The sequence below is a fragment of the Mandrillus leucophaeus genome, unplaced genomic scaffold (genome assembly GCF_000951045.1).
Source record: "Mandrillus leucophaeus isolate KB7577 unplaced genomic scaffold, Mleu.le_1.0 Scaffold401, whole genome shotgun sequence".
Lineage (NCBI taxonomy): Eukaryota > Metazoa > Chordata > Mammalia > Primates > Cercopithecidae > Mandrillus > Mandrillus leucophaeus.
Window position 1 is genome coordinate 527,558 of NW_012104266.1, and position 25,406 is coordinate 552,963.

Below are 25,406 nucleotides of genomic sequence, written 5' to 3' on the forward strand. Positions count from 1 at the left end.
TTAGCCAGGATGGTCTCGATCTCCTGACCTCGTGATCCGCCCGTCTCGGCCTCCCAAAGTGCTGGGATTACAGGCTTGAGCCACCGCGCCCGGCCATGCACGGTCTACTTTTAAGCTAGATCACTCTCCATATTGTATTTCTATGACTGCGTTGAGGGGAACCTAAATACCAAACTTACAAACTTACTTTCTTTCTACTTTCACACCTTAAGTCCAGCTTGTCAAAATATTTTTGAATTGTGATTCTTTTATCTTACATATTACTCATCCTTCCAGCTTTCTGTCATTGTTAGAGCTGATAAATATGCCTACCTTATAGACTAGTTATGAGATTCAAATGAGATTTTTGTATTTATGTACATGAAAGTACTCTGAAAACTGTAAAGTGCTATCAAATGTAAATGATTTTATTTCATATCATCAGTGATTTATCAAAATGTGGTAAGGACAAAGCCCAGACTAACACTGGACAAAATGCAGAAATGTGAGCTGGATGAAAGTGCACTTTGGTAATTCTAAAAATACTGAGCAACTACACTCAGTTTTTAAATGTACTTAACTATACTACCATCCAGCTCACAGTTCTTCACTTTGCCCATAAAGTTGTCACAAGAGTCTTTGTCAGTTGCCTTGCATTATGCTATCCCTCTGATCTGTCCTTCAAGTATTCTGTCCAAAAGAAAATGGATTTTTCAGCCAGGAGCAGTGGCTCACACCTGTAATCCCAGCAATTTGGGAGGCCGAGGCGGGCTGATCACCTGAGGTCAGGAGTTTGAGACCAGCCTGGGCAATGTGGTGAAACCCCATCTCTACTAAAAATACAAAAATTAGCCAGGTGGCCAGGCATGGTGGCTCACGCCTGTAATCCCAGCACTTTGACAGACCGAGGCAGGTGGATCACCTGAGGTCGGGAGTGCGAGACCAGCCTGGCCAGCATGGTGAAACCCTGTTTCTACTAAAAATACAAAAATTAGCCAGGCGTGGTGGCAGGCACCTGTAATCCCAGCTACTCGGGAAGCTGAGGCAGGAGAATTGCTTAAACTCAGGAGGCGGAGGCTGCAGTGAGCCAAGATCGTACCATTGCACTCCAGCCTGGGCAACAGAGCAAGGCTCCGTCTCAAAAAAATAAATAAAATTAAAAAATCAGCCAGGCATGGTGGCGTGCACCTGTAATCCCAGCTACTCAGGAGGCTGAGGCAGGAGAATTACTTGAACCTGGGAGGCGGAGGTTGCAGTGAGCAGAGATCGTGCCACTGCACTCCAGCCTGGGTGACATAATAAGACTCCATCTCAAAAAAAAAAAAAAAGAGAAAAGAAAATGGATTTGTCTTGCAAGACTTGTTCTCTTTAAACCTGTGACAGTTCTTGGTGATTATTGTTTCACCAAAGAAGAGAGGACTAAGGAGATTGAAGCTTGGTAGATAATAGTACTTTCCATTTTTTTCTAGAAAAGCTTGCAAATGAAGGGAAGTCATTTTAAACTAGTCTTCTAACCCTTTCAGTAATGTATCTTTCTGCAAACCTGTTTTGCAGTGTTCCTGCAAGGGCTGGTGTGGAAACAAGCAGTGTGGGTGCAGGAAGCAAAAGTCAGACTGTGGTGTGGACTGTTGCTGTGACCCCACAAAGTGTCGGAACCGCCAGCAAGGCAAGGTAGGATCAGTGCTGTTTCCTCTCCCCATCCCTTCAGACCTCCCACTAGTTTCCACCCTCTTTTTCTGCCTTCCATCCTGAAACCTGGAGTCTCCTGCACAGCTCTTCCTACCCTTCTCCTTCCCTCTGAACCCAGGAAAAGAGACAGTTCACTTCTCAATCCTTTTTCCTTGCTGCTCGCCTGTTCATATACCCCTTTCAGAAACCACAGTGCTTCCCAGGAGATTCCCAGGTATAGAGCTCCCTACCCCCAGGCTTGGCTGTAAAGTTTCGGTACTGTTTTTGAGACGACAAGGACAAGAGAGCAGGCATTCACAGGCATATAGACATGTAAGATCAAACTAGTCCAGAGGTTTAACTGGAACTGTAAGACCCACGTGCTGAGGTAGCAGCTTCCAGGAAGTTAATCCTTCTGACATCTTGAGACATTCGTTACTTAGACTCTCTCCATGGCAACCAGCTAGCTATTCCATGGCTCTAGGAAAAGACCCACAGGAACCAGGCCTTTCTAATAGTCACTATTGTAAACCAAGTTAATCTAAATGTCCTCTTAATATTGTTCCCAGGAATAGCAAACTCAGGAAAACCAAATGTGCCCTGGGAAGAGCAGCACCAAGCAGGTCAGATCCCTATACCTGCCTTACACCTACCTGTGCAATAGCAAAAATGCATTACTACAGCTCTCTATGTGATATACAATAATTCTAGCAAGCACGGTCTAATGATGATTCATCATGCATTTCTTGAACATCCACATGTGAAAAGTTTCAACCTGCATCTTCTATTAAAAAGACCTCTGGCCGGGTGCAGTGGCTCACGCCTGTAATCCCAGCACTTTGGGAGGCCGAGGCGGGCAGATCAGGAGGTCAGGAGATCGAGACCATCCTGGCTAACACGGTGAAACCCCATCTCTACTGAAAATACAAAAAAATTAGCCGGGCGTGGTGGCAGGCGCCTGTAGTCCCAGCTACTCAGGAGGCTGAGGCAGGAGAATGGCATGAACCTGGGAGGTGGAGCTTGCAGTGAGCTGAGATCGCGCCACTGCACTCCAGCCTGGGCAACAGAGCGAGACTCCATCTCAAAAAAAAAAAAAAACTTGTAATATACATAGGCAAGCCAGAAGTCAGGCTAAGAACTGTAGAAGTAGCAGAGACCTTGAGGATCCTCTATTCCTGTGGTTTTTCAATTTGGGTTCAAGAGTCATGTAGTAGCTCCGTGAAAGGGCCTCCAGGCAGAGGGGCATGGCCCCTCCCTCCCTCCTCCCATCTCTATCTGTCTCTCTCAGAATCAGTTTCGTTAACTGAAAGGAATACTAATACAGGCAACACCCAATATAGATGCTAAAAGGGATATCGCAAATTGTAGAGAGGGGGAGTTTAGTCAAACAAATGACCAAGGTTTTCTTTGCTTTAAACCTGGCCTTGTGAGATGTCCCATGCCACTACCTAGTCTTTGCCTTCAGAGGCTACCTACAAGCATTGCTGCATTCCTTCAGGGATAGAGTATGTCAAACACTGTGACCTCCCCAAGCAGGGCCTCCCTAAGACTTGCTTCAGCTGACTAATCAGGCACTTAGAACTGTTACCTCTTTGGTTGAATGGGAGCAGACTGATTTGCAGCCAAATTTATAATATGCCTGTCTGCTTGATCTTCAGGATAGCTTGGGCACTGTTGAACGGACCCAGGATTCTGAAGGCTCCTTCAAATTGGAGGATCCTACGGAGGTGACCCCAGGATTAAGCTTCTTTAATCCCGTCTGTGCCACCCCCAATAGCAAGGTAGGTGGGCTAAAAGGCAGGCATTGGAAAACTGGATTAGCATCCTTCTCTGCGTTATCTATGACTGACCAGTAGAAGAGAGGCAGGTGGAGTAAAGGTGTAATCAGCTTGCTGGGAACTAGGGGTCGCGCATAGACTAGAGTCTGGTTTTTTCCATGGAATGATCTTAAAGAATACCTCATACTACTGGGAGTATGTCGAGCATCTATAGCAGCTCGGCTGGGCTGAGCTTCTGCCCCTTTCTAAAGTCTATTCATACCTGTCTCTGTCCCTCCTAGATCCTGAAAGAGATGTGCGACGTGGAGCAGGTGCCGTCAAAGAAGACTCCCCCAGCTCCCTCCCTTTTTGACCTCCCAGAGTTGAAACATGTAGCAACAGAATACCAAGAAAATAAGGCTCCAGGGAAGAAAAAGAAACGAGCTCTGGCCAGCAACACCAGCTTCTTCTCTGGCTGCTCCCCTATCGAAGAAGAGGCCCACTGAAGTTGGAGTCATCATCTCTACCCTCAGTCTGGCTTGGGAGATCTTTCAGGTTGCAGCCAGAAGGAGTTTTTAAATGACTTCTCTGGATTTCAGGTTTCTTGCTGTTGAAAAAAGGAAAAAAGCGTTACTGAAAAGAAGGTAACCTTTGTTGGATGTTGGCCCTCAGCCTCCAGCTCCAGACTACTACTCGCTGTTCTCCAGAAGGGTGCCAAACCACCTACTGAAGAGAGAACCAACTGACTTTCCTAATGACTCATCAGGAACCAGTCCTCAAAATCATCAAGTTATTTCTTATTTGTGAGCAGTTCAGGCTATCTCATGACGGGGATGAGGCCAAGGCTTTCTTATCTTTTGGTTGTCTCTGCTTAACGGAGGAGCCTGGCCTAGGACGGAGGTTTAGATCTTTCATTCCACCTCAGGAATGGGGTTGTGATCTGTACTGTCCTGACCCTCTCTGAATTGTGTTTCAATAGTACTCTCGATTGTCTTCCATGTTGTTGAAGTAAATGAATTATTTTTAAATGTTAAGTAAGTAAATAAACCTTAGCCCATCTACTGTTCGGGAAGATCCTTCTGTGCTAGAGGGAGAAATAAAATTTCAACCTGTGTTCCTGAGCCCCTGAGGAAGCTATTAAGGGGATTCATTACAAGTACCTGAGCCTCCCTGCCTTATTGGAGCCGCCCTCTTTCCCAGAAGGTAGTGTGGAGTGTGACATGTCTTTATGTTGCTCTGCTACCCTAAGAAATCAGAATCACGTTAGCAAGGCCAGTGGCCTGACCTCCACTGTAGAACCTGCCTGGCTTCCAGATTTGGGAGGAAGAAACCACGTTTACTAACCATCTCCATGTTCTTGCCACAATTTTATTTGTTCTTCACACACACACACAAAAAGGTCAACATAGATAGATGTCCTTATTTTGCATTTGAGGAAACTGGGGTACAAAGAAGTTAAGTAACTTACCCAGAGTCACAAAGTTAGTGAGCTAGGACCCGAACACAGAGCTACCATCCAAGCTTCACTCTAGCCAACTCTCTAGAGTGCCAGCAGCGGCCACTTCTAATGCCCTGCAGCCTGATTTCTTAGTGCAGGAGGGGCATTGCACCATACTGCTGTCCAGTCCCAGGACAGAACAGCACTGGCTCCTTGCATTCTCCTTTGAAAGATGCTTATGCCTTACAATGTATCAGGTTCTCCATCTCTGCTTAAAGCTAAAAGGGGGCCAGCCCTGGAATACCATACACAGGCTGCTGACTGGCCTTGTCTTCTGAGGTGCTCACAAGCCCTGCGCTTCATATCTATGCATTCTGAATTCCAAAACCCTTCTCCCAAAAAAAGCTCCCAAACCATCCCCAAAAACTCAAAAGCCAAGACTCCTCTAGAATCCACCAGAGCCCAAGCAAAAGAAATTGAGCAACAGTCTGCCTAGAATGAAGCCTGCAATGGACTAGGTGACCTGCTGGTCCTCCCTGGCCTCCTGCCAGCAAGCAGCCCTGCTTCTCTTTGCATTTTAATGCCGAGGGAGCAAAGGAGCCTCTGCCATTGCCAACTAGAGCCTCTGGACACAATGGGAAGGCTGAGTGGGAGGGGGGCCAGCTCTTGGCATAAGAGAGCCAGTCTTCCTTCTCACTGTTTGAAAGCCAGTGTGTGGCGGGGGAGGGGTAAGCAGACTTATCCCCAGAGAAAACATCCTTTCCTACCAACACTGCACTAATAGCCCCCAGACCTCGAGTCACCGCATCAGGCATAATGTAGAGGGAGAGGTCAATCAAGCCAGCCCCTGGCCCCCATCCCACCCAGACCCCTGTGCTTTAGCACTAAGCAAACTCTATAGCGTGCTAACCAGCCCTTCCCCGCTGATGCTATAGTAACAGCATCTTTTGTATGTGTTCATCTTCCAAAAGCCTGTGACCCCAATATACACTACACTCCTCAAAGGATTCTTGGAAAGAGACTCATATGCCTTAGGGACAAGGCAGCAGAAATGACACAAGTCCTGAATGAGCATCTCCTGTCGGGTGATGAGGGAAGACGGGAGAACTACTAGTGTCACCCAGGATCCACAAGGCCCATGGGGACCTCTGGTCCAGAAACAGGGCAACTTGCTGTCCAGAGTTCAGGAAGTAGCTTGTAGCTTCTGTTGCCCAGGCTGGAGTGCAGTAGCACAATCTCAACTCACTGAAGCCTCGACCTCCCGGACTCAAGCAATCTTCCCACATCAGCCTCCCAAGTAGCTGGGATTATAGGTGCACACCACCATGCCTGGCTAATTTTTGTATTTTTTCACCATGTTGGCCAGGCTGGTCTTGAACTCCTGACCTCAGGTGATCCACCCACCTCGGCCTCCCAAAGTGCTGGGATTACAGGTGTGAGACACCACTCCAGGCTGCAGCTTCTTATACATGCACCTTGCTGAATTAGAAGTAGGAGCTCAAGAGGGGAGGGGGCCTAATGAATCAAGGCTGTATTCCCAGGGAGCCTGAGACTTGATGTTAGACTTACACACACATACATACACACACACACACACACACGCCTTTCCAGTGGGCTGGCTGGGCCTCTTCTCCTCACTGCCAAGCTGCAAAGTTGTGTGGTCACCTCCCCCCCAGCTTCCCGCCAGCCTGTGCCCTCAGCCCTCGCCTCCCTGAGCCAGGACAAAGCCCCGGCAGTGACTGGGAGGGGAACAGGAGGAGGGACAGAGGGATGGGAAAGGCTGCACAAAGGAATTCCTCACCCCAAGCCCCCTGACCGCCAGCAAGTAAAGAAGCAGATTTGCTCTCCCTCCCCCTTCCTGCCTTCCATCTTCCCACCCGGGCTGTGCCCAGGCCACAGAGCAGCTGCAGGCCTAGGGAGAGGACCCACACAGCCTCCTGTAGGTGGCAACAGTGCCACCTGTTTGACTCATAGGGCTGAACCGACGACTGAAAAAGGGAGGAGGCAGACCACTCGGAGAGGAGCTGGGAAGCAGTGCAGAGAGCAGAGTGGAGCGGAGCTGCCACTGAGCAAAGGTGTGAGGGCTCGGGAAGGCTGGGGGGCTACAGATGGGAGCTGTGGAGCAGAGACCAGCTCCATCCCGCTGGGCTTGGACTGGGGGATTGAATGGCACCCCTGTCAGCTCCCCAACTTGGGGTTTTCAGGCTGCTCAGACCCTGATCCCATCCTACAGACAGCTCCTGAAGGGAGGGGACTCTGGAAGGCAGTGTCTGGGGCACAGGGGTAGGACCCCAGGGGAGGCAAGAGCTTAGGGCAGGCTATCAAACCAGCTCCAAGATGGGCAGAGGCAAGGGCTTCCCTTTGGGTTGGCTTTTTACCGGGAAGGGTCTCAGAGAGGGGAGAGATTTCCTTCCCCCAGCTCCAGCTCCTCACCCCTACCCTAACCCTCCTTTCCCAAGGCAGCATAAAGAGGGCAGTTCAGAAGCAGCCACACCTTCCTCCTTACCGGACCCAGCCACTGTGCACCCCTCTAAGACTCCATAGCCTCTGGGGAGCTCGGAGGACAAGGGGTCCTGTCCCTCAGCCCACATGCACACATGCTCACACACTTTGGGTGTATCCAGGGGCTCCTTTACATACTCAAAGTCACCTGAAATCGTGCAAACACAAGTACAAATGCTGACACAAATCGCACACCCTCTCGTGTAGAATCAGTCACATACCCAGCCAAGTCTGGGGATCAGCTCAGTCAGCCAAACCCAGAAGCATAAGGTACAGGGGTCCCCTGCCCCAAGACAACCACACCCCGCATTCACACCTTTGCCCTGCGTTTGTTATACTTTGACCAAAGCTAACTTAGAGGGTGGGGCTCCTGAAGGCGGGTCTGGGCTTCTGGTTGGGGTGGGGGGATGACTGGGCAGGAAAGGGCAGGACTTGAGGGGGAGGCTTTGTATTTTGAAAATCCAAAGATTCCTTTAGAAGACTGGGAGTGACCCAGGCAACATGTTCACCTCAAGTCTTCCTCTTCTTGGCAGTGCCCTCTGTCCCCTGGGAGGTGGACACAGAGAATCTTTCAGAGATTTGTGATCTGAATATAATAATCTCTATATCCATAGCAACTGGCCAACTAGCTGGGCCTTCATTAGCCCCAGGTCAGAACTGGAACCTTTGCTTCAGGTTACTTCCGCTTCATGGGCTGGAAAGCAATTCAGCATGGGGCTGCCTCCAGCTTGGCCAAACCTGCTTTAACTTGCTGAACTGAGTGTGCCCCACCCTGGGCAGTTTCTCTTGAGTTCTTTACCCCCAGGGCAAGCACTCCATCCCCAGAGGTGTGTGCTGTTAAATGGGGAGGAGCTGGAGACAGTGGATATGCATCCTGCCCGAAAAGAGGCTGGACCTCTTGGGTGTCCCACTGACTCTCCAGGTACCAAGATTAAAGGGAAACGAAGGCTCTGGAGATTGTCTCCCATTGCCAGGCTTGCAGCTGGGGCTGCTCGCCTCATCCAGTCTGGCACTCTGGGCCTGCCCCGTGACCTCCGTTGCTGAGCAGCGGCCCAGGCCTCTGCTCCTCCCCCGGGCTCCTCAGATACACTGGGAGGGGGACTGGGATCTGCTCTCTGCCAGGGTCCCTGATGGTTGAGTGTCCCTTCCCCCAGGCCTTCACCATGGCCGAGTCCCCCGGCTGCTGCTCCGTTTGGGCCCGCTGCCTCCACTGCCTGTATAGCTGCCACTGGAGGAAATGCCCCAGAGAGAGGATGCAAACCAGCAAGGTGGAGTAGGGATAGAGGGGGGAGGCTGGAAGTCAGAAGGCAGAGGCCCACTGGAGGGGATAAGAAGGCCAATTGTGCTCATAGACAGCTTGGGGGAAGGGGCTCTCTCTCCCAGGAAGAAAATCTCCCTAAAATATGGAAAGAGCTGCCCCCTGAGCAGAGCAGCCCAACACGGGGCAGGCAGCTCCCTTCAGCTGCCACCTGCTGGGGACTCTGAGCTTCAAGTAGGTATTGGTTGTGAGTTTCTCTCCTGCCCCTTTGCAGTGCGACTGTATCTGGTTTGGCCTGCTCTTCCTCACCTTCCTACTCTCCCTGGGCTGGCTGTACATCGGGCTCGTCCTTCTCAATGACCTGCACAACTTCAATGAGTGTGTCATGGATTCCCCCTGCCGCTTCCCCAACATACATGTCAACCTGCTCCCCACCCTGGGACCCCTAGGCGCCCCACTGCCAGTCATCCCCCAGCCCTGCCCAGCTCCTCAAACCCAACTCTGCTGCTACCCAATCTCCTTAGAAAATCCCTCCACAAAATCTCAATCCTTGGAGCCCCTGGCCCCGTGAGGGGCTTTCTCCTCACTCCCTTCTAGTCCTCCTGGATCCACCCACCCCACCTCCCCTCAGGCCACTATTGACACCCCTTCCCCCACTTGGACACTTCCCTCTCCCCTCCCACAGATTCCTCTTCCGCCGCTGGGGACACTGGATGGACTGGTCCCTGGCATTCCTCCTGATCATCTCTCTACTGGTCACATATGCATCCTTGCTATTGGTGGGTCTGGAGGCCGCTGGCCTAACCCCACCTCAGCCTTCCTTCCTGCTTAGTTCTAGCTCCCTATTCTCATCCTGGCCACTGAGGGAGGGGCTAATTCTTGGGCAGGAGGGAGGTACCAGCCTGGGAAGCCCACCTCAGTAACCTTGCTCCCCTCTTGGTGCCCCATCAGTCCCACCACTCTCTGCCCCCAGGTCCTGGCCCTGCTCCTGCGGCTTTGTAGACAGCCCCTGCATCTGCACAGCCTCCACAAGGTACAGTAGGGATGGGAATGCATGGGAGAGGGGGCCACTGGGCCCAGCACTTGGCTGGCTATTTGCTGAGGACCTCACTTTTATACCCCGGGGGGTCAAGCCCAGGACCTGAAGCCCAGTAAGTATTTGTTGAGTGAAAGGAGGAAAGTAGATGTGTCAGGGGAAGGGAAGGGTCAGGTCCCCTCTCCAGAGAGTGAAGGAGCAGCTCACCAACCATAAGCCCAAATTGACCAAGAGGCCTCATTCATCCCTGGGCCCCCAGGTGCTGCTGCTCCTCATTATGCTACTTGTGGCCGCTGGCCTTGTGGGACTGGACATCCAATGGCAGCAGGAGTGGCATAGCTTGCGTGTGTCACTGCAGGTGAGTGGCCAATCTCCAGTGTCTAGGCGGGAGCCTTGGCTTGCAGCCAACTCTAGAACATATCTTGCTCCTATTCCCCCAAGACTACAGGTAGCTCTCAACTCCAGCAGTCAGGCCCTAAGAGGAAAGCGGGGAGGGGCACTGGAGAAGAGCCCGCCTCACCAGCTCTTGTCCACAGGCCACAGCCCCATTCCTTCATATTGGAGCAGCCGCTGGAATCACCCTCCTGGCCTGGCCTGTGGCTGATACCTTCTACCGTATCCACCGAAGAGGTGCCAATGCCACTGCCCCACTCACCCTTGCTGGCCACTCCTGCTCTGCCACCTGCACTCTGCCTTCCGTCCCCAGAGCTCTCCCCTTGCCCATTCTTGAAAGCCTGTCCCCCACTCCCCACAGGTCCCAAGATTCTGCTACTGCTCCTATTTTTTGGAGTTGTCCTGGTCATCTACTTGGCTCCACTATGCATCTCCTCGCCCTGCATCATGCAACCCAGTGACTTACCACCCAAGCCTGGGCTGGTGGGACACCGAGGGGCCCCCATGGTAAGTGTTGGACAGAATGCTGGGAGGGTCAGGAAGGTCTGCTCGTCCGCGCTACAGCGGCCAGGCCTGTGGGTTCCCAGTCTCCCACCCTCCCCTGCTACCTCATCGCCTATTCCCTTTCATAGCTGGCTCCCGAGAACACCCTGATGTCCTTGCGGAAGACAGCTGAATGCGGAGCTACTGTGTTTGAGACTGATGTGATGGTCAGGTGAGGGAAGCTGGGGCTTAGGGGACCTGGGGGGGCTAAAGGATATGATGACCAGCCCCAGAGCTTGGCCCTCTGACACCCCTTGTGCCCTCAGCTCCGACGGGGTCCCCTTCCTCATGCATGATGAGCACCTGAGCAGGACCACGAATGTAGCCTCTGTATTCCCAACCCGAATCACAGCCCACAGCAGTGACTTCTCCTGGGCTGAACTGAAGAGACTCAATGCTGGGTCCTGGTTCCTAGAGGTGAGGACAGCCTCTGCAAAGAGGCAGCCACCTACAGGGACACTCAGAGAGGGCAGAGTTCATTCTGTTGATAAGCATTTGCTCAGCCCTGTGCTAGGCAATAAGAACATAGTCTGTGCTCTCACTCAAGTCACTTCCACCTAGTAGAGAGCCTAGGCAGCAGACGATTCAGGAAACCCAGAGCAAGAAAAACATTTTCCTGCCTGGGAGAGAATCAGGAGTGGATTCATACAGGAGAGGATGAGAGTCTTCTCCTAAGATGCACAAAACAGGGAACGGGAACTCCATCAGAGGGAAGAGGGCATGTAAAACCCAGAAGTCTGAAAAAGGGTGTTTCCAGGAATAAAGTGTGGCTGAATGTAACTGAGAGAGACAATTCATGGGAGTGGTAGGGAGCAGAGGCTTGGCCTTGAAGATCTCCGAATGCCTGGCCCAGAAGTGTCAACTTCAATCCTGTAAGTGGTACAAAATATTTAAAAGGATATTGAATTTTTTCAGTTCCTCTTTCCCTGATTGTAAAAGTAATACATGTTCATTGTAAAAAGTAAAACATCAGAGAAATAAGAAATAACGTAGAAATCAAAGTCTCCCATAATCCAATCCCTCTGAAATATTCACTGTTAACAGTTGGATACACACACACAGACACACACACAGTTCCCAACTTCTGAGGTTCCACTTAATGATTTTTTTACTTTATGATGATTTGAGATTGATATACATTCAGTAGAAACTACACTTAGAGTACCCATATGACAATTGTTTTTCATTTTCAGTACAATATTCAATAAATCACATGAGATATTCAATACTTCATTACAAAATAGGTTTTGTATTAGATGATTTTTGCCTAACTGTAGGCTAATGTAAGTTCTGAGCACACTTAGGGTAGGCTAGGCTAAGCTAGGATATTTAGTAGGTTAGGTATATTAAATACATTTTTGATTTTCAATCTTTTCAACTTAAAAAATGGGTTTATCAAGATACAACCCCATCATAAGTCAAGGTGCATCTGCATACACAAACACACACTCTCTATTTTGCACAAATAGAATCATTACACAGACTCTTTTGCAATTTGCTTCTTTTCCATTTAATTCTTTACATCATATCAGATCAGAGTGATTAAGAGCAAAGGATGTCTGGGTTTAAACCCTGGCTCCACCACTTACTGGCTGTGTGACCCGAGGCAGCATTTCTTAAGTCTCTCTGTGCCTCAATTTTCTCATTTGTACAATGGGAATAATAACAGTACCTACCTTGTAGGGTTATCGGGAGGATTAAATCAGTTAATACACATAAAGTACTCAGAACACTGCCTGGCACATAGTAAGTACTTAATAAGTGTTAGATAGCTAGCTTTATCCATGTCAGCAATTAGGAAGTGAGGTCATTCATTGAGAATAAGGAGAGGAGAGGAGAGTAGCAGAGGCTTGGAATAACACTAGGGGGAATGGAAGAGGGAGCAAATCAAGAGCAAGTAAAAGGATTGCTAAGCAGTGCTGAGAGCGAAAAATAAGGACTGCAGTGCCAAGAGCCCACATTTTGTACTCTGCCCGTGGCAGTGCTCAGTCCCCAGTTCTAGTGGTAGAGGAGGCAGACAATTGTACAATTGAATCAGTCTGGGAGTTGTAGGGCAAGTGGGACAGAAAGGGAGCTGAGAGTGCTATGGAAAAGTAGTTCAAGCTGTGGATGAACCATGGGTAGGGGATGTAGGTGCAGCTAGAAAGGGGCTGATGAACTGGGAAGAAACCAAAGCGTCAAGATTGCAGAGGTCTCCTCGAGACCAACGAGAAGATGTAGTGGGAGAGAGGAAGTTAGGAAACTGGAAGGGCAGGAGGTTGAGGTCACAGAGTAAGTTGTTAGATGGTCTGGAAGAAGGCCACGGTTTGGAAAAAGGCCCTGGCTCAGAGGTGGAAAGAAGCTGGACACCAAGTGGAAGATATGAGTGAAGATAGTGAGGATGGGGGCAAGGCCGGGAGGCCTCTTCTGGTCTTGAAATAATTGTTCTTTCTTATAGAGGCGACCCTTCTGGGGGGCCAAACCGCTGGCAGGCCCTGATCAGAAAGAGGCTGAGAATCAGACAGTACCAGCATTAGAAGAGCTATTGGAGGAAGCCGCAGCCCTCAACCTTTCCATCATGTTCGACTTGCGCCGACCCCCACAAAACCACACATACTATGACACTTTTGTGATCCAGACATTGGAGACTGTGCTGAATGCAAGGGTGCCCCAAACCATGGTGATGTTTCCAGGACCCCCTCTCCCCACCCTGCCTTCCCTAGGCCATGATGATGATGATGATGATTTTGAGGCCGCCCCTAGCCCCAGGGCCCTGCCCCAGCTCACATACCCCATTCTGTGGTCAAACCTCTCTGCCCCGTCCCTGCCCTTGGAATCCCTAGGTCTTCCCCAGCTTCACACCCATCCTTCCTGAACCACAGGTCTTTTGGCTACCAGATGAAGATCGTGCTAATGTCCAACGACGGGCACCTGGAATGCGCCAGATATATGGACATCAGGGAAGCAACAGAACTGAGAGGCCCCAGTTTCTCAACCTCCCCTATCAAGATCTGCCACTATTGGATATCAAGTGAGTGCTAGAGGAAAGGAACCAAGGGGATCACATGAGGCTTAATGGCAGGGAAGAACCAATTCAGGGAGAGCAAAGCCTCTTCATTCATTCACTCATACAACAAGTATTTACAGAACACTTGCCATGTATCAGGTAGTACTGCAGGCTTTGGGGATACAACACGAATCAGACAGGCAAGGTTCCTGCTTTTGTGGAATACATGTACTACTGAAAGAAACAGAGAATAACTCACTTAACAAAATACATGCATATTGGAAAGTGAAAAAGTGTTATGAAGACAAAACAGAGAGAGGTAGAAGAGTGGTTAGGTTTGGGAGTGATGGGCTGGAGCAGGGAGGTGGGTGCAGCCACATTAGGAAGGCTGGTTAAAGAGGTGATATCTAAGCTGAGACCTGAATGGTCGCAAGGCGCTAACTACGAGCTGCAGAACAGGAACGGCAGCCTAATGAGCAAGGGGAAGGGGAACTAGAGAAGCAGGCAGGGGTCACATTGGGTAGGACCTTGTAGGCCACGGGAAGGATTTTATTCCACAACAAAGAGATCAGGGTAAGACAGCATGAATCGGGGAGAGTCCCAGATGTGAGCTGAACCCCAGAAGCTGACCCAGCTGAACCATGATGGACTTCAAAGCATCTGGTTGCTAAAGCCTCTTATAAGGTCCTTGTGTTCAGATAGAAAAATGTGAACTGAATGATAGCCCAGTTATCATACATATTTCTTTTTTTAATTTGAATTTTAATTAAAAAAATTTTTTTAGAGATAGGGTCTCGCTCTGTCACCGAGGCTGTAGTGCAGTGGCCTGATCATAGCTCACTGCAGCTTTGAACGCCTGGGCTCAAGTGATTGTCCCACCTCAGCCTCCTGAGTAGCTAGGACTATAGGCGCACACCACTATGCAAGGCTAATTTTTTTTTTTTTTTGTAGAGACAGGTTCCTACTACCTGCCCAGGCTGGTTTCAAACTCCTGGCCTCAAGCAATCTTCCTGCCTTGGCCTCCCAAAGTGCTGGGATTACAGGCCTGAGCCATTGCCGCCCTCAGCCTCCTGGTTATAAGCATGAGCCACTTCACCTAGCTATATAAGTATTTCTTTCCCCAAGTTATCACCAAAGAGGAAGACATGACATAGGGTTTGGCTCTCACCTTAGTCTTGTCCTGGTCAACACCAGCTGCTAATCAACTGCTGATCACGTTTCCAAATGATGTGAATTGGTGATGAATACACTGATGATGGAATCGATGCCCTGAAAGGTCTAGGTGCTGTAAAAAGATAGGCCAAATCTAGCAAGATGAAATGCACCAGGGATAGATGTAAAGACCTCTATTTGGGGCCCAAAAGAATTTCAGTTGCATAAAGACCAGAGAGGAGACACTGGCATCAACAGGAACGTGTGTGAAAAAGATCAGGGCTTTCATTGAACAGTATATATAGTGAGTCATCAGTGGGATGTAACATTGCCAAAGGCTAACCTGACTCTGGGCTACCTGAATACAGGCATAGTGCCCAGAGGACAGGAGGAGATAGTTTTGCTCTATTCAAAGTTGACCCAAGTTGGCCAGGCATGGTGGCTCCCACCTGTAATCCCAGCACTTTGAGAGGTCAAGGTGGGAGGATCACTTGAACCTAGGAGTTCAAGACCAGCCTGGGCAACATAGCAAAACCCCATCTCTACCAAAAAAAAAAAAAAAAAAACTTAGCTGAGCATGGTGGTGCCAACCTATCGTCCTAGCTACTCTGGAGGCTGAGGCAGAAGGATCACTTGAGCCCAGGAGGTCGAGGCTGCAGTGAGCCAAGACTGTGCCACTGCACTCCAGAGCAAGATCCTGTCTCAAAAAAAAAAAAAGGCTGGTCCAAGCCTATTTGGGATATTATTTTCAGAGAGAGGCCCCATATTTTCAAAGGAACATTGATAAATTGGAATATATCATATTAGAGAGGCTTGTACAGGGAAGGAAATAATAAGAGTAATGGCTGAAGGAGCTGGAGCTGTGGGGCCTAGAGAAGGCTCAGGGAGACAGGGCCTCTGCTCAGGACCCAGGGGAGAGACACATTGTGTGGCCCCAGATAGCAAAGCTAGTACCCATGCGCGGAATCCACCAGAAGACAGAGTTCAGCTATGAAAGGAAAATCACTGTTGGTCAGGGGCTGCTGTGGAAAGGCAGAGCTGACACCTCCTTGGCAGTGGCACTGTAGATTCAAGCACAGGCAGGGGGCTGCCTCCCAGGTCCCGTGCACCATGATTCTGGATGTTCCCTATTTTCTTTCCCACCTTCACAGGGCATTGCACAAGGATAATGTCTCGGTGAACCTATTTGTAGTGAACAAACCCTGGCTCTTCTCCCTGCTTTGGTGTGCAGGGGTGGATTCGGTCACCACCAACGACTGCCAGCTGCTGCAGCAGATGCGTTACCCTATCTGGCTTATTGTAAGGGCTCTGGGACTGTCACCTCTCCTCTTCTTCTCCCATCCCTGGTTTTCCTTAATTCTGTCCCTCTCTTCCTTACTTATTTCCCCTGATATACTACCCTTGGGACCTTTTCCTATTTTCACAGACCCCTCAAACCTACTTAATCATATGGGTCATTACCAATTCTGTCTCCACCATGCTGCTTTTGTGGACCTTCCTCCTCCAAAGGTGAGTGCTTTGTGCCTCAGCTTTCTGGGTCCTTACTTTCTCCAGGGCCCTGGTGATGAGGCTGCTTCAGACTCATATATGCTGCCCAGGGCTGAGGGTCTGTTTAGTTCCTTTGAGATTCTTAGGCCCTTTCTTATACTATCAAATTGGCTTGAACATGGGAAAAGCACTTAGGGGAGCAGGTGTGGGGACTGGAAGGGCCTGCCTGAAGCTAGCTGAACTCACAATGGGAAGCTTTTCTCCCCACAGGAGATTTGTTAAGAAGAGAGGGAAAACTGGTAAGAACTTTCTCCCCTCACCTCATATTTCTCCTCCTGTGGCTTTCCCCTTGCTTAACTCCCTAGATGACCTACCCTCCCGCTCCTCCCCAGGCTTGGAAACAGCAGTGCTGCTGACGAGGATCAACAATTTCATGATGGAGTGAATGCCCTGCCCTGCCTCCCCACCCAAGGCAGTCTACATTGCGCAAACAGCAAGGGTTGGAGAGCAGCTGAAATGGAATGCTTCAGGGGTGGTGGGTTGCAGTGAGAGGAGCTTTGCCAACAGGAGATTTTGAACCACGAGGGCCCCTTGCCTAGGTGATGGGCATTCCCTAAGCTGCTATGGAATCTGCTCCCCTTGGGGTTTTGACCTGAGATGTTTGGGAACACAGTGAGTCATGAGAAGTCTCTCCCCAAATGAAACTAGAACAGAGAAAGTAAAAGAGAGATTGTTCGGATAATGTCTCAGACTTGTGTGCACGTGTTCTTGCATAGAAGGCACAGGGTGTGTCGGGGTGGGATAGCTTGGAAGAGGGACTGAAGGAGATAACGAAATGGTCTTTCCCGGAGAACGGTAAGATGATAGAGACACCATCGCCACTCCACAATATACTGTCTTCCCCGACCCTTGCAACTTAGCTGTTTTCGTGCCTAGAGGCCAGAAGCTGAAGAGCCCGTCTAGCCATGTAATTCTGTGCTTACAGGTGGCTTTTTGCTGTGCGCAGCCTTTTCTTCAAGGCAGGTTGGTTCCTGTATCTTGTCTTAATCTGTTACTCAAAGAATGTAATCTCCATTTGGTCACAGCCTAATCTTTTTGGCTCAGGGGCTGGGGAGAGGAAGCACCTTCCATCTGTGGTTGGATGGGACACGACCTTGAGGGGCCATCATGGTGAGATGGGAGGAGGTGGACTGGAGGTGGGAGGAGAATCACCTGCGGCAATGAAGGACTCGCGGGAGGCCCGCGGGAGAGCAGCCACCTCGGGGGCGTCCGGAGGCCAGGCGCGCGGTGCAGGGTTGCGCTGTAGCTCCACCTTGTGGCCGCCCCAAGAGGAGGGCCGCATCCGTTGTCGCCGTGACGTATTTGCTGAATGCCACCTGTTTTCCGTGCCGCTTGGGGACTCGTGTCCTTGACTCAGGACTCCGAGGGCAAGGTCCGATTTCCACAAGTTTTCGCTCCTCTGGGCTGCGAGCAGGATCCAATTTCCGGCCCAGCCTTCCCTTCGAAGAGCAAGTTCCCCAATGCGTTTGCGGCTCGGGAGTCCCTGGGCTCCGCAGCTAAGGTGGCCAGTGCGGAGCTGACCGAGGATGAACAGTCTAGTAGAAGCAGGGAGGGCCTAAGGCAAAAACGGGGACAAGAGGGGCTCTGTGGTGACCCCACAGTCTTCCGCCACACTCACATTCGACCTAGTTCGTATCTCCACACGGAGGGAAGTAGAACTAAGGAGTTGGCCAGGTAGGGAGGTCCGGTTCTCGGTTCCTCCTCTCTCGCCAGACCCTGGGGCAGCACTGGCATCATCGGGACAAGACTCGCCCCCCCACCCTCGGTTGCTGGGCAGCCGCGGGAACTACAGTTCCCAGTGAGTCCCCGGCCATTTCCGGTCTCCGGCTGGACGCAAGCGAGTTTGAATCCGTGTTCCCGCCCCCTTCTCCCGGGCCCACCCCTTCCCTTTCTGGCCGCCCCGCCCTCTCTGCGTATCCCTGCACACTCCGGCTCCGGCCGCCGGCCGCGCCCACGTACCTGGCCTGCAGCTGGCACGGTGGGCGGGGGTGCCAGCATGCGACGCGTGGGGAGGCTGGAGGCGCACGGAGAACGAACGCCGCAATCAGTGCTCCGGTCCTGGTCTTCCTGGGGGTCCACGCCGCTGTGTACCGGGCAGGTCTCTCCCACACTCCGCCTTTTCGAGCAGCGTTCCCTTACTTTTCCCGGTTCCCGATCCATACCCCCTCTGTCAGACTGGCTACCAGCCTTAGCTCTAGGGCCCCCAGTCGGCCTGGTACTGCCCGGCTGTCACCTCTCAGCACGTACCTCCTCCCCCATCCCTACTTTAATGTCCCTTCCCAATCGCCCAGTCTCTTCCCCCCCTCACCTCCCAACCTCACCTTGAAGACCTCCAGCAACTCCATCCCTGCAGCCCCAACCTCTCAGCTCTCACACTCTCAGCTGTGGTCCTCTAACCTCAGCGTCTGGCCCCCCAACCGGAACGACAGCACCCAGCCCCAGCCTGTAACCCCTTTCTCCTAGCCCCTAGCCTTGGGTACGCAACCTTGAGCCTGCCACGGGAAATCCTCACTGTCTTCCCAGGAGAAGTGGACAGCTATAGCGGCGTAACCTATAGGCCCTGGGCTGGATTCTGACACTGACAAAAACTTAAGGGCGGAGGACCCGGGGGAGCTGCTCATTGGGGTTCGGATGTAGTTGCTCTTCGTTATTTTTAGCTGCTGACTCACCGCTCCTGGCATCCGGGTTTGGGGCTAGCAGGCTGGGCTAGGGGGCTATTAATAGAGCAGGAGCACAGCCCCGACCCAGTTCAGTTTGGAAACACAGAGAGCAAGAAGCGTCCCCTGCCACCATGCCCTGTGGAGATGTGGACCGAGCAGTGGCTGGGCCAGATGCTCTCTGGCTGCCGGTTACCTCACCCTGGTATCTCTACCTTGGAACTCTGGAGGGAAAGCCCACGAGGAGACTCCTGGGCACAGCTCTCCCCTAAGCTTGCCATGGCTTGGGGCTCTGCCACAATCAAGCTTCTGTTGTACTAGCTGAGAAGGAAGAGATGCATCCCAAGTGGAAAGATTGTTTTGGTCATGGCCTTGGCCTGCCTGGGCCCACTCCTGGGCCAGAATGCTAGGTTACTAGAAGGAAAAGCTATGGATTTCTGGTCCCTCACAGCCTTCATAAGGATGGAGTGCTTCAGCATGGTCCTAACACAGGGGGCACAGAGCTGGGGATCCCCAAACCAGACACAGAGCTCAGAAGCTGCCAGATTCTGTGCTTACCACACCCCCAACCCCGCCATTCTTTTTATTTCTTTCCATTTTGTTGGGCTCTGTCCCTACTCACAGGGATTCACAGACCTCATCATCTCTCCCTTGTCTGGAGAGAAACCGTATTCATGAAAGCCACGGAAAACTTGTCCCCAATGAGGTATGAATGATCCTTTATATATTGTCATTCCAATGGACCTTTTTATTTTAATGGGCTAACGTAAGAGTTTCCTAATGTATACATTGGGAATCGTGAGGAAATCTTGATGGACTGATCAAAATTATTCCCACGCAAGCTCAATTTGCTAGAATTCCCATTGACTAAGGGTGCACACCCACAACAATGCTCCTCCCCTCCTTGCAAATCAGAAACTTCCACCTTCAGCGACCCGAGTCTCCAGCCCCCAGATGAAACCACATTTGGGGCAAGAGAGATCGTTTCACCACACACAAAATGGAGGTCACCCAGTGAAGCTCTATTTTCAAGAATGAGCCCAGTTTATCAGACAGCAGCGGACCGCGGTCTCAACCCCGTCTATTTGCTGAAGGAGCAGGAGAGGCGGTGGAAGGGGAGAGAAATGGTCTCTCTGCTTGAAAATCCCTTCCTGAAGTCCTCCATCGCCTGGTTGCCTAGCAACCAGAGCTGCCTGCAGCGGTGTGGGGCTGCTTTTGGTCCGTAGGGGGCGACTGTCTCCCTGGGGTCTCAGACTGGAGCCCTGGCAGTTGGGAGGGGGGTTCCCTAGTTAAGTGTCACAGTGTCTCAGTGTGGCTGACCTCCTCCCAGCCTTGTCAACCCAGTCCAGTCTGAGCGGCAGGGAGCCTATGGAATGAGGAGAAGCTCACTATGAATCTGAAGGGATTTTGCTCACAATCATTAAAAAATGAAGAGAGAGGGAGGGTGGGAGGAAGGGAGGAAGGAACCTGTTAAAGGGGATAGGACAAAAAAGGGGATAAGGAAGGGGCCTGAGGAGGGCAGTTTGACCCTCTCCATTCAATCGAGGCTTATCAATGCTTATTTTTCAATCAGAGCAGTTCAGAGGTTGAAAGGAGTCTAGCAATCTCTATTGACAAACTGTTAATCATATAAAAGACTGGGCTCCTGGGTTACCAGCCCAGCCTAGATTTGGTCATTAAGGAAGATATTCATTCATTCATTTGACCATAATTAACACTAACCCACTATGTACCACGCAGTGTGCTAAGTGTTCTACATTCAACCCTCACAAGAACACTGTGATTATTTCCTTTTCACAGATTACAATACCAAGTCTCAGAGAGGTTAAGTAATGTCCAAACACAAAAATAGTGACTGGATTGGGTCTGATTGAGCAATCACTGTGTGCCAGTTCTAGGAGTACAGAAAACAATACATTTATTTTTTCTGCCTAATGAATGCCTAGTCACCCTTTGGGACCAAACTGAAAATATCATCTCCTTTGTGAAACTTTTCTTAAGTCCCCTTCCCCCCAACAAGCAGAACTGATAACTTGCTTTTCTATACACCCTCCTGAAATACCACTTTTCACGGGTATGGTAATGATCTGCTTCCATATTTCCATTTCTCTCACTTTGAGCACCTTGGTGACAGGGCCTGTGTTCATCTCCAATTGGATATCTAATAAACATCCCAAACTCAACATGCTCATTTCTGAACAGCTGACCTTTTCCCCAAAAAATGACCCCTCCTAAAACTGTCCTTATCTCAATTGATGGCAATTTCACATCTCCAGTTGTCCTGGCAAAAAATCCTTGGAACCACACCTTGTATCCAATCTGTCAGCAAATCCTTTCAGCTCTCCCTTCAACATACACCCAGAATCCAACCACTTCTCATCATCTCTGGTGCTACTTATGCTGGTCCAAGGCACAACCACCTCTCAGCTGGATCATTTCAGCAGCTGCCTGACTAGTCTCACTGCTTCCACCCTCGCCCCATGGCCTATTCTCCGCAAAGAAGCTATACCAATCCTGCTAAACCCAAGTCACATCATGCCAGTTCTCTGCACAAAACCCTCCAATGGCACTCCATCTCTCTGAGAGGAAAGCCAAAATCTTTACATTGGTCTACAAGGTCCTACACAATCTAGTCCCTTATTAAATCTCTGATCTCGTCTCCTGGCATTCTCCCCTCCTTACTCTCTGTTAAAGCCACTTGATTCTCCTTGCTGTTCCTTGAGCAAGCCAGATGCACTCCTTACCAAGACCTTTGCACTCCTTACCCAGGACCTTTGCACTGGTCTCCCCTTGCCAGGTTTACTCTTCTGCATGGCTCACTTCCTCACCTTCCTCAATTCTTTGCTCAAATGCCACGTTTTTGGTGAAGCCTACCCTGACCAACCTATTTAAGATTCCCTCTATTTTAATTTCCAGTTTACAGCAAATACAGGGTACAGTAGTCCTCCTTTATCCATGGGTAATATGTTCCAAGATCCCCAGTGGATGCCTGAAACAGCAGATAGTACCAAACCCTATGTATACTGTATTTTTCTGAAGTGATAACCAAGATGGCTACTAAGTGACTTATGGGTGTGTAGTGTATGCAGTGTGGATACACTGGACAAAGGGATGATTCACATCCTGGGTGAGATGGAGCAGGACAGCACAAGATTTCATTACATAACGGCATACAATTTAAAACTTATAAAAAGTTTATTTCTGGAACTTTCCATTTAATGTTTTCAGACTGCAGTTGACCATGGGTAACTGAAACTATGGAAAGTTAAAACCATGAATAAGAGGGAGGGAACTGTATAAAGGAACAAGATAAATGACACCATGAGGAAAAAGACAAATCCAAAACAACTGACTGGCACTCTTCAAAAACTTGATGTAGTTAATTTTTAAAGAAAGATGGACCCAGTTAGAATAGACACACCTCTCCCTATTCCTCACACTAAGTACAGCTAAAACTCTGGACATTATATATAAGACAAACATAAGAAGACTATGAAAGAAGAGGAAGGGGGCAGACTAACTAGGAACCCCAGTGACCTGAACTCGAGGTGATGAGTTCCCTGGGTTTTCTTGTTGCATCAAATATTCCAGACCAGGTACTGGAGAAGCCAGCAGCCTGGAAATGCCAATGGGCACAGACAAAAAAAAATGTAAACACCAATAACTGGCCTGTTCTCTCTAGCCATAAGACCAGGAAATGGAGTTTGGCCAGACAGAAAACTCTTAGACAGTAACCACCCACTGCAACCACACACCACAGAAAAAAAAAAAAAAAACAAAAAAAAAACTGTAGCTGCACCCAAGCCAGCAAAGGCCAAGTAGATAACCCAGAGTTTCACTCTGGCCAGGCTCCCCCGTACTCTGGGGTAGTGTCAGACAAGGCTGAATATACAGCCTAAACTTCCATCCCCAAGGTATAACAAGACCCCCTTCCTGTTGGGTGGTGTCAGTGTCAGAGGAGGCCTGCTGGTGAGTCAGGACTTTCACCACAACATATCATTTAGTGAGGCCACTAGCCTCCCTCTCCTCCCCTCCCAAAATCTCTCTACCTCCTGACTGTAGTGTTAGTGGAAGCCCACCTGGGGAACAGTAAAAAAGCACTTCTGCCCCTTCCAGCTAGGGAGGCATCAGTGGAGGCCTAGTAGGGAGCTGGAATTTTTACCCCTGCACGGTAAAAAGGAGAAGCCCCCACTACACCTACCAACCAAGGCCAAGGAAGGAAATTGAACTTGAACCTCTACCTGTCAGTAACCAGGCAGTGGCCCTTTCCTCTGATGAAAATGGTGTCAGAAGAAGCCTACCAAAAACAAAAGATGTAAATGAAATCCAGAGTCTCATACTATAATATCCAGAAATTCCCAGGATGCAATAAAAATCACTCCATATCTAAGCCCAGCACCTATAGTCCCAGTTACTCAGGAGGCTGAGTTGGGAGAATCACTTGAGCCCAGGAGTTCAAGGTCAACTTGGGCAATGTAGTGAGACCCTGTGTCTTTAAAAAAAAAAAAAATTCACTCATTATACCAAGAACCAGGAGACCTTCAATTTGAATGATAGAGAGAAAGATTTCAACTATCTGACAAAGATTCTAAAGTGGCCAACAGAAAAAAAAAAAAAATGCTTCTATGAGCAATCTATGAGCAATTACAAACAAGGTTAAAACAAATTTAAAAAATAGCAAGTCTTGGCAAATAAATAAGAGATATAATGAAGAATCAAATAAAACTTTAGAACAAACTATAATAACCAAACTAAAAAACTCAGTGGATGAGCTCAAAAGGAGGATGGAGAGGACAGAGAAAAGAATCAGTGAACATAAAGATAGAACATTAGAAATTACCCGATCTGAACAACAATGAGAAAATAATAGACTTAAAAAGAAATGAACAGAGTTGGGCACAGTGGCTCATGCCTGTAATCTCAGCACTTTGGGAGGCTGAGATGGGCAGATCACTTGAGCCCAGGAGTTCAAGACCAGCTTGGGCAACATGGCGAAACCCTGTCTCTACTAAAAATACAAAAATTAGCTGGATGTGGTGATGCACACCTGTAGTCCCAGCTACTCAGGAGGCTGAAGTGGGAGGATCACCTGAGCTTCGGAGATCGGGGCTGTAGTAAGCTGTCATTGTGCCACTGCAGTCTAGCTTGGGTGACAAAATGAAACCCAGTCTCAAAGGAAAAAAAAATGAACAGAGCCTTAGGGATGCTTGGGACTATAACAAAGGACTTAACATTTACGTAATTGGAGATGTGGAAGAGGAAGAGAAAGAGCATGGGGCTAAAAAAAATTACTCAAGAAATAATGGCTGAAAATTTGGAAAAAGACATAAATGAACAGGTTCAAGAAGTTGAACAAACCCCAAATAGGATAAACTCAAATTCACCCCAAGGCACACTATAATCAAACTTCTGAAAACTAAAGATGGGAAACTTGAAAGCAGCAAGAGAGAAACAGCACCTTACCTACAGAGGAAAAGGAATTCAAATGTGGCCAGGCACAGTGGCTAATACCTGTAATTCCAATACTTTGGGAGGCCAAGGCGGGAAGATTACCCAAGGCCAGGAGTTTGAGACCAGCCTGGGTAACATAATGAGACCTCGTCTCTACTAAAAATAAAAAAATTAACCAGGCGTGGTGTGCACCTGTAGTCCCACCTACTCAGGAGCCTGCTTGGGAGACTGAGACAGGAGGATCACTTTCAGGCCAGGAGTTTCGAGGCTGCAGTGAACTATGGTCACACCACTGCACTCCAGCCTGCTATATCTGGTGAAAATATCCTTCAGAAATGAGGGGGAAATCAAGACATTCTCAGACAAAGGAAAGCTAAGAGAATTTCTTGCCAGCAAACAAAGAATGGCTAAAGGAAGTTATCAAAACTTACAGATGAATAATGGAACCATTTACATGTAACGAAACTTACATGTAAATGGTTCAGAAAAAGGGACAGATAGATGGATAGATAGATAGATAGATAGATAGATAGATAGATAGATAGATAGATAGATAGATAGATAGATAGATAGATAGATAGAGCGAGCATTAGCTGGGCATGGTGGCACACACCTGTGGTCCCAGCCACTTGTGAGGCTGTGGTGGGAGGATTGCTTGAGCCCAGGAGTTTGAGGTTGCAGTGAGCCATGATCACACCCCTGCACTCTAGCCTGAGTGAGTGAGCAACACCTACTGTTCAAAAAATATAGATAGATGGATAGATACATAGATACATAGATAGAGCAAATATAACAAGTCAAAACAAGTCAAATTGTTGACTTGATAAGGAAGACATACAGTGGTGCCCACCGTATTATTCTTCCAATATTTTAGTATGTTTGTAAATTTTCATTTTTAAAAATGTTGGAGAGGATATGTGGAGGATAGATATATGATAAAGCAAGCATAGCAAAATGTTAATGAGAATCCTGGGCGGTGGGTAATTGGGTGTTCACTGTAAAATTCTTTGAATTTTTCTGTATGTTTGAAAACTTTCA

General features: G+C 49.3%; 2 protein-coding genes across 4 annotated transcripts in view; both read left to right on the top strand.

The window, feature by feature from the left end:
- KIF4A (kinesin family member 4A) overlaps window positions 1-4,523 on the top strand; it is a 128,571-nt gene extending 124,048 nt beyond the window's left edge. The window contains exons 29-31 of the mRNA XM_011992015.1: window positions 1,534-1,650; window positions 3,306-3,428; window positions 3,707-4,523. Of these exons, the coding sequence (XP_011847405.1) occupies window positions 1,534-1,650; window positions 3,306-3,428; window positions 3,707-3,910 (444 nt within the window). The 3' untranslated portion in view covers window positions 3,911-4,523. The remainder of the gene's footprint in view (window positions 1-1,533; window positions 1,651-3,305; window positions 3,429-3,706) is intronic.
- Window positions 4,524-6,565: 2,042 nt separating this feature from the next.
- On the top strand, window positions 6,566-16,939 carry GDPD2 (glycerophosphodiester phosphodiesterase domain containing 2). Of its 3 annotated transcripts, XM_011992021.1 has the most exons (16): window positions 6,566-6,917; window positions 8,499-8,612; window positions 8,877-8,980; window positions 9,288-9,381; window positions 9,576-9,635; window positions 9,898-9,996; window positions 10,175-10,268; window positions 10,393-10,538; window positions 10,664-10,746; window positions 10,841-10,991; window positions 13,012-13,233; window positions 13,436-13,584; window positions 15,864-16,011; window positions 16,139-16,221; window positions 16,471-16,499; window positions 16,593-16,939. In XM_011992021.1, the coding sequence occupies exons 2-16, from the start codon at window positions 8,508-8,510 to the stop codon at window positions 16,643-16,645; spliced, it is 1,620 nt and encodes a 539-aa protein (XP_011847411.1). In that variant the 5' UTR covers window positions 6,566-6,917; window positions 8,499-8,507; the 3' UTR covers window positions 16,646-16,939. The 3 variants fall into 3 exon arrangements, with proteins under 3 accessions (XP_011847411.1, XP_011847412.1, XP_011847413.1); XM_011992022.1 differs by lacking the exon at window positions 8,499-8,612; XM_011992023.1 differs by lacking the exons at window positions 8,499-8,612; window positions 8,877-8,980.
- The last annotated feature ends 8,467 nt before the right edge of the window (window positions 16,940-25,406 follow it).